We start from the raw sequence: 14,127 nt of genomic DNA on the forward strand, positions 1-14,127 counted from the left end.
GACCTGGGTTGGGAAAGTCCTCTGGAGAAGGGAATGGCTACCCATTCCAGTATTCTTGCCTGGAGAATTCCATGGACTGTATAGCCCATGGGATCACAAAGATTCGAATACAACTGAGCAACTTAACTGAAGTTGCCAGTCTGATGCTCTAATACTCTCAAATACCTTAACGTGCATTTCCTACAAACAAGAATGTTTCGCCAATATAACCACAATACCATCATCAAAACTGAGAAATCAGCATTGTTACATTAGTACCATGTAATACTCAGCCTTCATATTTAGATTTGTCCAGTTGTACATTAAAAGATGCTTACTCCTTGGAAGAAAAGTTATGATCAACCTAGATAGCATATTCAAAAGCAGAAACATTCTTTGCCGACTTAGGTCCATCTAGTCAAGGCTATGGTTTTTCCATTGGTCGTGTATGGATGTGAGATTTGGACTGTGAAGAAGGCTGAGCGCCGAAGAATTGATGCTTTTGAACTGTGGTGTTGGAGAAGACTCTTGAGAGTCCCTTGGACTGCAAGGAGATCCAACCAGTCTATTCTGAAGATCAGCCTTGGGATTTCTTTGGAAGGACTGATGCTAAAGCTGAAACTCCAGTACTTTGGCCACCTCATGTGAAGAGTTGACTCACTGGAAAAGACTTTGATGCTGGGAGGGATTGGGGGCAGGAGGAGAAGGGGACGACAGAGGATGAGATGGCTGGATGGCATCACTGACTCGATGGACTTGAGTCTGAGTGAACTCTAGGAGTTGGTGATGGACAGGGAGGCCTGGCGTGCTGCGATTCGTGGGGTCGCAAAGAGAAACGACTGAGCAACTGAACTGAACTGAACAATAATATTGTTAATTTCAAATAAAGACTGTTCAGAATCACGCTGTGTATTCAGTTGGGATATCCTTTCATCTCACTGAGCATTCAACAACTCATCAGTAACAGTTCAGGTTTTGCTACCCTGTACTGGTTCCCACAGTGGTTTCCTCCTGTGAGTCTCTGCTCTGGTGAACTCTTATTCCCTGTATTCTCCTGTCTTTCTCCATAATTTGAGGGATAGCAATTTGCCCTGTGTCTTCCCTTGTACGGATTCTAAAAGAGTTATGTTCAGCTGTTTACTTACTGTTGAGACAGAATCACTACTTCCTTGCTCCTTACATGCAGAATTGAAAACTAGAAGTCCCTCTAGTTTCTTTCATTCTGTAGCAGTTCTTTGGTCTTTTTGACTTGTTTTGTTTTGTGCAGTGTTCCTCGGTTTGGTTTAAGTGATGGTGCTTCATGATTAAAGTTATTTACACTCAGCAGTAAGAGCACAAAGGGAATGTTGCGTTGTTTGAGTTGCATCTTTTCTGGTCATCTATGATTTCAGTTTGTCTCATTTGGGGTTCAGTTTGATCCTGTGAGTGAGGTTGTGGCTGCTGGGCTTTTCCACTGCAAAGTTACTCTTTCACTTTTTAAAACTAGTAAGTATTTACGTAATTATGTGAGGTAATGGACACGTTCATTAGCTTGAGTGTCGCAATCATTTCATGATGTACATGTGTATTAAAACTTCACTTAAATCTGTACAACTTTTACAAATAAAGAATGAAATTTTGTAGTACAGTACTGTGAAACTTTTTCCATTGGAAACTTTGCTTTTCTCACCCAACTCAGCCTATAACTTTTCATAGAAGCTGCCCTTCCCACTCCCTGCAGATATTCAGTCTTCTCAGGCTCCAACATCTCATACCAGGTAATCTCTCCATTTGGAGACATGCCCCACCCTCTTTGAACTCTGCCATCCCACCATGCGATCTGGACCACCAGCGGTCCCTGCCCCCTTCCAGCGCAATGCTCCCTTTTTTCTACCCACTTTTTGGCTTCAGAACGAGTTTTTTTCAGGAAGAGAAAGGGAAGCAGAGATTACGTGCTATTTAAGGTCATTTCCAACTCTTACATTCTACGATAGATAAAGTAATATGGTTAATTTAATTTGCAAGTTTATGCTCAGAAAATAGGGGTAGAGCAGGGGTCCCCAGCCTGCAGGCCAAGGACCAGTACCTGCTGCAGAGGAGCAGTGGCATTAGATTAGAAATAAAGTGTACAATTTTCCATTCTTGTGGTGAGAATGGTCTTACTAAAACCACTTAAGAATCCATTAACTATTGCATTCAAATAGTACAGAATCTCTGAAAAAGCTATTTGATCCTCACAGTATTAAGCATAATAATGACTGAGTAGCTTGTGAATCCCATAACTACATGTGAAAATGAAGGTGGGGGAACAATTGTTTTTGCTGTATCACAGGATTCTCTTCATATGTGTTCATATTCTGATATTACATATGTTAAAAGTTCCTTATAGATTCACAATAAACTATTTCCAAAAATTTTTTAAAAGCACAATAAATGTAATGCACTTGAATCACCCTTAAACTATACCCTCTACACCTGGTCTGTGGAAATTATCTTCCAGGAAATCAGTCCCTGGTTCCAAAAAGTTTGGGGACTGCTGAGAAATCACTGGGACAAATGACCTTTCCTGAAATCATCACTGAAACCAGAGCAAAGTGGGCCAGTGAGTAGTTTGGATCAGGGCTGCATGTATCATGTTGAGTCTGGTCAAAAGCGCAAGAACGAACAGTAGGCAGAGAAGTCAGGATCCATAGTCCCCAGAAAGGTGATGGCAGTGAATAGGCAGAAAGCAACAAATTTCCTTTGTAGTAATGAAGGCAAAACAGAGGGAAATATTTAACACTAACCAGTAAGTATCTCAATATAAGTTAGAGTGATTAGTAAGCTTATGCATTATGGGAACAATTCAATTGGTCAAAGCAATAATGTGTTGTTGACCATAGTTATTAGACTACTAGATGCTGCAAACTTTATTTCTCTTAAAAACAGTGCAAGTTGATATTAGGCTATAAGTAATTGATCTTATACTGCCATGCTTTGGTTTAAATACCTTCCTTACTAATGAACTGTTTTCGTGTATTTTTAACTCAGGTAGTCAGGATTCTAATACAGAATAAATTTTTTTTTTAGGCTCATTTGTATTGGAGGATAGAAGCTTTCCAGTGTTGTGTTAGTTTCTACTATACAGGAAAATGAATCAGCTATACATACACATATATCCTCTCCCTTTTGGACTTCCTTCCCGTTCAGGTCACCACAGTGCACTCAGTAGAGCTCCCTGTGCTATACAATATGTCCTAATTAATGATCTGTTTTATACATAGTATCAGTAATATACATGTGTCAATCCAGTCTCCCGATTCTGCCCCCTCACTTTTCCCCTTGGTATCCATACATTTGTTCTCTGTGTCTGTGTCTCTATTTCTGCTTTGCAAATAATATCATCTATATTATTTTTCTAGATTCCACATATATGCATTACTATATTATATTTGATTTTCTCTGACTTCACTCTGTATGACATTCTCTATGTCCATCCACATCTCTATGAATGAACCAATTTCATCCCTTTTTATGGCTGAGTAATATTCCATTGTATATATGTACCACATCTTCTTTATCCATTCCACTGTGGATGGACATGTAGGTTGCGTCCGTGTTCTTGCTATTGTAAATAACGCTGCAGTGAACACTGGGGTGCATATATCTTTTTGAATTATGGTTTTCTCTGGGTATATGGCCAGTTGTGGACTTTATGGGTTATATGGTAGTTCTATTTTTAGTTTAAGTTATGTCCATATTGTTTTCCGTAGTGACTGTATCAATTTACATTCCAGCAACAGTGCATGAGGGTTCCCTTTTCTCCACACTTTCTCCAGCATGTATTGTTGGCAGGTTTTTTTATGTTGGCCATTCTGACTGATGTGAGGTGATACCTTATTGTATTTTTATTTATATTTCTCTAATAATTAGTGATGAGCATCTTTTCATGTGTTTATTGGCCATCTGTATGTTTTCTTTGGAGAAATGTCACATTAGATCTTCAATTTATGGAAAAAGTGAATAAACAGAAACATACATTCAGATGATAAACTAAGAAGTCACTGACAAAGCCTATTTTTGTCACAACTACTCAAGTCTCCAGTCAGAGCATGAAAGTGTTATATGTGATACATAATTGAATGGGCACAGTTGTGCTCTCATAAAACTTTATTTATGAAAACGAGTAGCAAACTGGATTTGACCCATGGGTTGTAGTCTGCTAGCTTCTAATTTAGATCGTTAATGTTGAGAGAACTTCAACTTCCAGGCATGATGGATGACTCAATGCACCCTCCCACTTTAAACTGAAAAACAAAATAAAACATATGATACAATAGCTTTCAGATATTGAGTAACAGGAAACATAGAATAATGATCCTTGAGAAAAAGGAAATAAATATAGTTAGCCCTGTTACTGCTCCTGCTTACTATGTAGAAAATTTCTATGCTGCAGCACCAGGAGGAGGAGAAGGAGAAAACCCAAACATATCAGTGATCTCATTGAGTTGATTGTCAGAGTTTGAAATTCAGAGAGGAAGAAAATATAGATGAACTTGAAGTTATAGCCATTGAACTATCAAAAATAAAAGAGAAAAGGACTAAAAATAAATGAACAAAACATCATTGGCCCGTATGATACTACTGAATGGTCTGACAACAGAGTCCTAAAAAAAGATGAAAAATGTTGGAAAAAGTAAGGTCTAAAACGTTTCTGATTTTGATGAAAATTATAGAAGCACAGATTCAAGAAACTCCCAAATAGAAGACACAAGAAGAAAATTACCTCAAGGCACATCATAATCAAATTGCTGAAAATAATTACAGAGAGAAAATCTTAAAAGCTGTCAAAGAACAAGGAGAAACATTATGTACAGGGGAATAAAATTAAGAATGATAGCAATCTTCTCTTCAGAAATTATACAAACCAAAAGACAGTGGGACAATGCCTTTAATACAGTTCTGAAAGGAAAAAAAACCTGTCATCTTAAAATTCTATACCTAGTAAAAAGTGTTTCAAAAATGAAAAAAATGTTTCAGACAAACAAAAGCCAAGAGAATTTATTGCTAGTGAAACTGAAATACAAGAAATATTAAAGGAAGTTATTCAAGAAGAAAGAAAATAATACCACATAGATTTTAGATCTATAAGAAGGAATGAAGGACAAAAAACAAGGTCATCATGCATAGCACAGGGAACTATATTTCAGTATCCTGTGATAAACCATAATGGAAAAGAATAAAAAAGATTGTATGCATGTATACAACTTAATCATTTTACTATACAGCAGAAGTTAACACAGCATTCTAAATCAACTATAGTTCAATACAGTTTTTTTAAAAAGGAATGAAGACCACTAGGAATGGTATCTATGTAGGTAAATATGTGATAATGGTAGGTATGGTTGGTTAGATAGTGAATATGTGAGTAAATATAGAAAACAGATTTCCAGAATCTCTCTACTATGTAATTGACTAATTTAAAGGACCAATATGAATGCATTTGAGGTTTAAAACATATGAAAATGTCTGGCAACAATAGTACAAAGGGTGTAAGGAAGGAGATAGACATACATTGTAACATTTTTACTGCTGCTGCTAAGTCACTTCAGTCATGTCTGACTCTGTGCGACCCCATAGACGGCAGCCCACCAGGCTCCCCCGTCCCTGGGATTCTCCAGGCAAGAACACCTTACAGTACACTTTAAATGGTATATAGACTATAAACCGTAGAGAAGCTATTGTAAAAATAAAATGGCTAATAAACCAATGGTAGAGATAAAGTGGAATCACTTTTTTTTTAAATTAATCTAAAGGAAAAAGAACATATAGGCAATTAGAAAATAAATAGCAAAATGGTAGATGTAAACCCAGACACATTGATAATCACATTAAATGAAAATGGCCCAGATACTACAATAAAAAACTAAGATTGTTAGACTGGATAAAAAGTAAGATCCAACTATATACCGTATATAAGAAACTCATTTTATTTATTATTATTTTTTTTTTTTTACTTTACAATACTGTATTGGTTTTGCCATACATCAACATGAATCCATCACGGGTGTACATGTGTTCCCAATCCTGAATCCCCCTCCCTCCTCCCTCTCCATACCATCCCTCTGGGCCATCCCAGTGCACCAGCCCCAAGCATCCTGTATCCTGCATTGAACATAGACTGGCAATTTGTTTCTTATATGATATTATACGTTTCAATGCCATTCTCCCAAATCATCCCACCCTCTCCCTCTCCCAAAGAGTCCAAAACTCATTTTAAATGTGAAAAAAAAAGTGTACAGGTTAAAAGTAAGAGGATACAACAACATATACCATGAAAACACTAATTTAAAAAAAGCACAAGTATATAATATTATACAAAGTTGATTTAAGAATAAGGAATATTACTAGGGAAAAGAGGGACATTTTAAAATAAAAGTCAATTCATCAAGTGGACATGGTAATTCTAAATGTGATGTACCTAACAGAAGAGTTTAAAGATATATGAAGCAAAAACTGATAGAAATAATAACAGTAGGTAGACAAGTCTCCTTTTGATTGAGATTTCAAGGTGTCATTTAATAGCTGATAGAACAAAGGATAGAGTGAGCATAGAAAATTTCAACAACACTGTCAACCAAGTTGACCTAATTACCATTTATAGAACAATTCAGCCAACAAAAGCAGAATATAATTATTTTGAGTTCTCATGGGATGATCGCCAAGACAGAACATATTCTGAGCTATAAAATACATCTCAATCAATTTAAATTTCTTTAACCACAAGAAATTCAAGTTAGAAATCAATAACAGAATGATATCTGGCAAATCCTCTAGCATTTGGAAATTAAACAACACAATTTTACATTATTATAGTCAATTGGATGAAAATAATGTGAAAGTCTTGAGTGCAGATTAGCAATTTTTCTCAACTATCCTTACAGTTTTCCTGAAGCTCTGCATTAAAGATTTATAGATTTATCTTGAGATCAGGTCAAAAATTTATTGTCTTGATGAAGTAACTGGAGTGTTATCAAAACAGGTATTCTTTTTATATGTTATAAATTACCATAGGTCTTTGTCGAGCGAGAGAAAGACCAAGACATAGAGATGGAGAAAGAAGGGGGAGAGGGGAGAGAAAGAAGATGAAGAGAAAGAGAAGAAGTGGGAGAAGAATAAATTTTTAAAAAACACTAGTGGAGATATTGCCACAATAAAAAATATTCAGATATAGTGAGATCAGACCCTTTCAGAAGCCCAGAGCAACTCAGCTCAGAAGAGCCACAAGAAGATAAAAATGTTTCACTTTTAATTCTTCTGTTCTATTTATAAAGATATTTTACCATAACTTTGAATCCCTAGGAAGAATGTGGCTGATTTAGTATTTGTTAAGTGGAAGTCCAGTACTTTGGCCACCTCATGCGAAGAGTTTGACTCATTGGAAAAGACTTTGATGCTGGGAGGGGTTGGGGGCAGGAGGAGAAGGGGATGACAGAGGATGAGATGGCTGGATGGCATCACAGACTCAATGGACGTGAGTCTGAGTGAATTCCGGGAGTTGGTGATGGACAGGGAGGCCTGGTGTGCTGCGATTCATGCAGTCGCAAAGAGTCAGACACAACTGAGCGACTGAACTGAACTGAACTGAGGTGGAAGTCAACAAGTATTTATCATAATTTAGGCACCTTGTTGTTGCTACTGTTTGATCGCTAAGCTGTGTCTGACTCTTTTGCGACCCTGTGAACTGTAGCCTGCCAGTCTCCTCTGTCCATGGAATTTCCCAGGCAAGAATACTGGAGTGGGTTGCCATTTCCTTCTCCAGGGGCTTTTGCCAACCCAGGGATCAAACCCATGAATCCTGCATTGGCAGATGGATTTTTTACCACTAAGCCACCAGGGGAACCCTTAGGCACCGTATTATATTTTTATTTATAATATTTTATCTGCTAATCCTCAAAACTGTTTTATAAATTAGAGATGAGAAAGCTGAGGCAGATAGAGATTAAGTAATTTGCACAAAGTCACACAACCAGCAGTTGGTAGAGAGAATATTCCATTCCAGGTCTTTGTGACTTCAAAATCCAAATTCCATAATTCAGCTGATAATACGTGACAGATTTCTTCTTTTTCTCTACCATTTCCTTAAGCACTTGGCTTCTGTAGCAGCCAGTGGGAAGGAACAGAGCCCTTTGGCCACTAAATCACTTTATAAAGTTACTAGTTGCCCTGGATGTGAAAACATGAATGAAGTATTCAAACATTTGTCATCCTGATGACACCAGCAAGCAGAGAAACACAAGGTACAGATGTCAAATAACTAATAACTGTAATGGAATTGGAGAAGGAAACGGCAACCCACTCCAGTGTTCTTGCCTGGAGAATCCCAGGGATGGGGGAGCCTGGTGGGCTGCCATCTATGGGGTCTCACAGAGTTGGACACAACTGAAGTGACTTAGCAGCAGCAGCACTAATGGAATTACTAGGTAATTCTTGATCCTGTGAAGAGTTTAAAAACTTTTCAAAGAGGACATGCTTTACAGAACAATATTCAGTGCAAACTATACATGACTTGGATGTTAAGTTTAAAGTCATGGGCACAAAGTTTAACATGACATAACTACCTTTGAATGGTTTCTACTCTGTCCAGTTCAGTGTGAAGTTTTCTTTTCTTCCCAACTCCCACTCCTTGACATCAGCTTAAAGCCTGTTTACCTTGTTAGCTCAGATAAGAGATTTCTGTAATTTGACTCTCATGGACCTGGATCTGAAAGTTCAAATTCCACAGCACCCAAAATGTTTGAAACCTTTTGATTGATGTAGTTGAACTTTTGAACAGGAAAGGATTCCTCCATGGAGCATGTTGACTTAATTTATTAAGATCAGACTGACTAAGTGACACCAACATATAATTGAGCTGGTGGATAATGAGGCCACGCATGTTTATATTCTCTTTCCAGTGCTTGTGATCTCACTCAATGACCTGCAAAAAAAAAAAAAAAAGGTCAAATATGAGATGTAACATCTTGTATTTCTTTGTGGTAGAGCACATTGTCAGTCCAAGACAACATGGGTTTATTAAGCTCCTACTATAGTTGTATAGCAGAGAAGGCAGTGGCACCCCACTTTAGTACTCTCCTGGAAAATCTCATGGGCGGAGAAGCCTGGTGGGCTGCAGTCCATGGGGTCGCTAAGAGTCAGACAGACTGAGCGACTTCACTTTCACTTTTCACTTTCATGCATTGGAGAAGGAAATGGCAACCCACTCCAGTGTTCTTGCCTGGAGAATCCCAGGGACAGGGGAGCCTGGTGGGCTGCCATCTATGGGGTCACACAGAGTCGGACACGACTGAAGCGACCTAGCAGCAGTAGCAGCATAGTTGTATAGACAATAAAAATAAAAGTGTTTATTACACATTCATAAGAGGTCTTAATGTTAGAAGGTTGTAAGACAATTAAATAAATAACCATTTATAAGACAGACCAAGAAAAGTGTCTTAAAAGGTGCAAAGTTCTGTGAGGATCCAGAGAAGAGATTATAGCTCCCTGGGAGCAGTCTAGGCCCTAAAGGAGAAGTAGTCCTTAGTCCTTGGACAGACAAGTACTGGGAATGAAGGAGGCAACAAGTGATGTTTTAGAGAAAGAAAATATTACTAAACACACACACACAAGTCTGGACAATCCCATGGACAGAGGAGCCTGGCAGGCTACAACCCATAGAGTCACAAAGAGTCAGACACGACTGAAGCAACTGAGCATGCACACATATACCACATTTGGAGCAACAGTGAGACATAAGATTGGAACAGTTGATTGGGGGTTTATTCTGAAGAATTTAGAATATGGAACTGGAGACTTCCTGGTGGTACAGTGAGTGAGAATCCGCTTGTCTGCCAATGCAGGGGACACAGGTTCAATTCCTGATTGGGGAAATTCCACATGCCGTGGAGCAACTAAACCTGTGCACCACAACTACTGAGCTCACATGCTGTGACTACTGGACCCAGGTGCTGCAACGTGTAAAGCCTGTGCACCTAGAGCCCGTGCTCTGTAACAAGAGAGTCCACCACAATGAGAAACCCATGCACCACAACAAAGAGGAGCCCCAACTTACCTCACCTAGAGAAAGCCTGCATGCAGCAACAAAAGCCAGCACAATCAAAAAATTGATTAATTTAAAAGGTAATTGTTAAAAAAAAGAATATGGAACTTGTAATTCAAGAAGCATTACTGACGTAAACTAGTCACATTTATTTTCCTTAGTTATTGGTACCCTAGGTAATATAGACTAACCAACTGCCCCCAAACTCTTTCCACATATGATGTTATTTATAATTTTACATAGCATTTCATTATGTGGATTTCCCAACATTTATTTAACCATTCCACTATTGTTGGACCTATATGGTGTCTCTAGTGTTCTGCGACTGCAATAATTTTATAACAATCTTCCTTTGCTAGTATTTTCCTTTTTATATTACTTCCATAGGCTAGAATCTTAGATATTGAACTGCTTGGCTAAGGCACAAAGCAATTTAAGATTGCTGATACATATCTTAAGGTTAATCTGTTCAAGCATTTGTGCAAAGATATAGTTCTACTTGAGGTTTTAAATTTAGTAGTGTAAAAAGGAGACAACAGACCCAAAATGGAATTACTTATGCTAAACTCCATGCCAGTAAACCAAGACTTAATATTTAACTTAATTGCAATTTCAACACCCCAGGAATGTAACCTTTAACCAGTCAACCTAGAATTACCTGGTTAGCAGTAGTGAAGTAATCTGTGTATAGGCACCTCCATCCCCCTTAGGAAGGCAACTTTGCCTGAAACAGTACTTTTTTTGTTAATAATTTTCTTTTTTCTGCCCGCTTTCTACTTTAAAAACCTTTCCTTTTCTATAGCTTGGTGGAACCAATTTGACCTTTAAATTTACTCAGTTAAATTTTTCTTGTTTAATTTTTGCCTGACTGTGTTACAGCTTCCCAGGTGGTATTAGTGGTAAAGAACCCACCAGCTAATGCAGCAGATGTAAGAGATCTGGGTTCGATCTCTGGGTCAGGAAGGTCCCCTGGAGGAGGGCATGGCAACCCACTCCAGTATTCTCGCCTAGAGATTTCCATGGACAAGAGGAACTTGGCGGGCCCCAGTCCATAGGGTCGCAAAAAGTCGGACATGACCGAAGTGACTTAGCACACTCACACACACGCCATATAGGTGCTGTTAAGCCTCTGATAAACATAACTCCATGAAAGACCATTCCTTTAAAAAGAAAAACTTACTCTCAGTAAAAGAACTTTAATAAGCTTGACTAAATATTTAGAAAGCATATTGTGTTGAGTGAAACTTTGTGTATAATAAATAATGAGAGTAATAGGAGATCATTTTGCATGACTGGTCTATTATTGTCTCAAGGAACACATGCAAAGAAAACAAATTCTTTGGATTACTTCCTCAAATAAGCCAACACAATGGAAAGTGGAAAAACTGTCCCGTAAACTTCGTGAAAAGGGAACCAGAAAGCTTAACATGTAAACTTGAAGAAATGACAACATTAGAAAACAAAACTACAAAAGAGAACACTTTCCAGGATAAGATGCACAAAACAAATAATCACTAGAGTCGGAGCTTTATCCAGTCTGCACAGAGATAAGTGGAATATTTGACCTTCACCATGATTAACAAGGCTTTCTTTGAAATTGTGTTGGTTCTGTTGGCTTCTTCCACTGTTTGCTCCCAAGAGCTGAAACTGGTTCTTTGCCAGCAAAGGAGAGTGAACCAAGAGAGTTTAAAACTTTTGAATAAACTGCAGACCTCGTCAATTCAGCAGTGTCTACCACACAGGAAAAACTTCCTGCTTCCCCAGAAGTCTGTGAATCCTCACCAGTATCAGAAAGGACAAGTACTGGCCATTCTTCATGAGATACTTCAACAGATCTTCAGCCTCTTCAGGGCAACCTCTTCTCTTGATGGTTGGGAGGAAAGTCACACAGAAAAGTTCCTTCTTGAACTTCTTCAACAGCTGGAATACATAGAAGCACTCATGAGACTGCAAGCAAAGAAGAAAAGTGACACCTTGGGCAGTGAGAACCTTAGATTACAGGTTAAAATGTATTTCCAAAGGATCCATGATTACCTGGAAAGCCAGGACTACAGCAGCTGTGCCTGGACCATTGTCCAAGTAGAAATCAACCGGTGTCTGTTCTTGGTGTTCCGACTCACAAGAAAGCTGAGTGAACAGGGCATGGAAACTTGAACCATTTGAAGGAAGAGCCAACTGCAGGCTTTAAAAGCATAGCACGGAGGAGTAGTAGGATTTCTCCAGGCACTATTATTTCTTTTTGTTTTAAAGTAGTACTATTCTTTGGTTTTGTGTGTTTGTGTGTGTGTGTGTATGTGTGTATATATATATATATATGTATGTATGTATGTGTGTATGTATATATATATGCATATATATATCTTTGCTTTAAAGATGATGCACATTGACTACAGTTGTTTTTATTCTGTAATGTCACTTTGTATTTTCTGTCCATCTGAAATTTTTATGAGTTGAAGCGATTCATTAATATTTCATAATTGTTCTTCAAATTGGTATATTTTCATAAAAACTGGCCAGGTAGATATAATGAACTTTATCTTCACTGTAATACTTTGCTTATCATTGAATATTCATCCCAGTGATTTCTTTTTCTTAAATTAATTTGTGTTGGAGTATAATTGCTTTAAAATGTTGTGTTAGCTTCTGCTGTACAGCAAAGTGAAGCAACCATATGTATACATATATTCCTACTTTGTTGGATTTCCTTCCCATTTAGGTCACCACAGAGCATTGAGTAGAGTTCCCTGTGCTAGAGAGTAGGTTCTTATTGGTTATCTGTTTAATACATGAAAGTGAAAGTGTTAGTTGCTCAGTCGTGTCTGACTCTTTGCCACCCCATGGACTGTAGCCCACCAGGCTCCTCTGTCCATGGAATTCTCCAGGCAAGAATATTGGAGTGGGTAGCCATTCCCTTCTCCAGGGGATCTTCCTGACCCAGGGATTGAACCCAGGTCTCCTGCATTGTAAGCAGATGCTTTACCATCTGATCCACCTCCCTTTCCCTATTGATATCACATCATATATTTATTCTTTATGTCTGTGTCTCTATTTCTGTTGTGCAAATAAGTTCATCTGTATCATTTTCTAGATTCTACATGTAGGTGACAATTATATAATGTTTGTCTTGCCTTTCTGACTTACTCCACTCTGTATGACAGTCTCTAGGTCCATCTGTGTCTCCGCAAGTGGCACAATTTCATTCCTTTTTCTGGCTGAGTAATATTATGTAATTATATATATATATATATAATGGAATATTATCCTCTTTATCCTTTCCTCTGCTGATGGACAGTTAAGTTGCTTCTGTGTCCTGCTATTGTAAATAGTACTACAGTGAACATTGGGGTGCATGTATTTTTTTGAATTATAGTTTTCTCCAGTTATATGCCCAGGAGTGGGATTGCTGAGCCATATGGTAATTCTATTTTTAGTTTTTGAAGGCACTTCCATACTGTTCTCCATAGTCCCTGTGTCAGCTTACATCCCACCAACAATGTAAAAGGTTTCTCTTTTCTCCACACTCTGTCTAGGATTCATTATTTGTAGGTTTTTTGATAATGGTTAGTCTGACTGGTATGAGGTGATACCACACTATAGTTTTGATTCCTCTACTTAGTGAATGTTGAGCATCTTTTCGTGTGTTTGTTAGCCATCTGTATGTCTTGTTATCCATCTGTATGTCTCTACTCATGTTTTGATTGGGTTTGTTTTTTTTTTTTGATACTGAGCTGCATGAGCTGTTTGTATATTTTCGAGGTTAATACCTTGTCATTTGCTTCATTTGTAAATATTTTTTCCCATTCTGAGTGCTGTCCAGTGATTTCTTTATTTGCCAGAAATTGCTAGCAACAATGAGAAATATTAGGAATAATTTATATTGCAAATTCTGAAAATAACATCAGACACTGATTATTTGTTATAGGCAACACAATAGAAGTAAGGCCAAAGGACATGAATAAGCAGTTTGCAGAGGAAAAAATAAATGCATGAAAAGAGGTTCAACCTCACACATAACAATAAAAAATAGAAATTAAAAGTGAATAATATGCTATTTATAACCTATCAGATAGATGAGACTGTAGAATTCAATT

General features: G+C 37.8%; 1 protein-coding gene across 1 annotated transcript; it reads left to right on the plus strand.

The window, feature by feature from the left end:
• The first annotated feature begins 11,042 nt into the window (after positions 1-11,042).
• IFNE (interferon epsilon) lies at positions 11,043-12,332 on the plus strand. The gene has a single exon (XM_040238289.1). It carries the CDS (start codon positions 11,609-11,611, stop codon positions 12,188-12,190), a length of 582 nt encoding a protein of 193 aa, XP_040094223.1. The 5' UTR covers positions 11,043-11,608; the 3' UTR covers positions 12,191-12,332.
• Positions 12,333-14,127: the final 1,795 nt, after the last annotated feature.

Source organism: Oryx dammah, unplaced genomic scaffold (assembly GCF_014754425.2).
Source record: "Oryx dammah isolate SB20612 unplaced genomic scaffold, SCBI_Odam_1.1 HiC_scaffold_1, whole genome shotgun sequence".
Taxonomy (NCBI): domain Eukaryota; kingdom Metazoa; phylum Chordata; class Mammalia; order Artiodactyla; family Bovidae; genus Oryx; species Oryx dammah.

What these genes read in the sequence shown, in the direction of transcription:
- IFNE (XM_040238289.1), top strand. Translation starts at nt 11,609, where the DNA reads ATGATTAACAAGGCTTTCTTTGAAATTGTGTTGGTTCTGTTGGCTTCT.